Consider the following 453-nt stretch of genomic DNA (forward strand, 5'->3'; position numbering starts at 1 on the left):
CCCCCAAAATCAAGATCCACCAAATCCCCCCCTTGGTCCAAGTGGGTCAGAGCGTCACTTTGTCCCCCCACCCCACCATCCCCACCTACAACTTGTGTTCCTGGTTCCGGACCCACGGGACCCCTTACCATAAAGAGATCGGATCCATCTTCTTTCCCAACCCTAAAATGGTTCCGGGTCCGGCCTATACTAAAAAGGAACAGATCCGGATGAAGGGCTGCACTCTGACCATCTCTGACTTAAAGCCTGAGGACAACGGGATGTACACGGTCCTCATCCGGGATCCCAGGATCATCAGCAGCTACATGGAACTCACGGTCTATGGTGGGTCCAAACGGGGGCACTTCCTGTTTGGGGGACTTCCTGTCATGGTCACTTCCTGTCTGGGTCACTTCCTGTTACGGTCACTTCCTGACATGGTCACTTCCTGTCATGGTCACTTCCTGTCTGGGT

At 54.3% G+C, this 453-nt stretch overlaps 1 protein-coding gene across 1 annotated transcript in view; it reads left to right on the forward strand.

Annotated features, from left to right (window-relative positions):
* Positions 1-6: 6 nt before the first annotated feature.
* The window catches only part of LOC107307362 (carcinoembryonic antigen-related cell adhesion molecule 1-like), a gene marked incomplete at its 3' end in the record, with an annotated part of 18,629 nt that continues 18,182 nt past the window's right edge, over positions 7-453 (forward strand). The window contains exon 1 of the mRNA XM_015850864.2: positions 7-324. Within this exon, the coding sequence (XP_015706350.2) occupies positions 168-324 (157 nt within the window). The remainder of the gene's footprint in view (positions 325-453) is intronic.

Source organism: Coturnix japonica, unplaced genomic scaffold, assembly GCF_001577835.2.
Source record: "Coturnix japonica isolate 7356 unplaced genomic scaffold, Coturnix japonica 2.1 chrUnrandom565, whole genome shotgun sequence".
Lineage (NCBI taxonomy): Eukaryota > Metazoa > Chordata > Aves > Galliformes > Phasianidae > Coturnix > Coturnix japonica.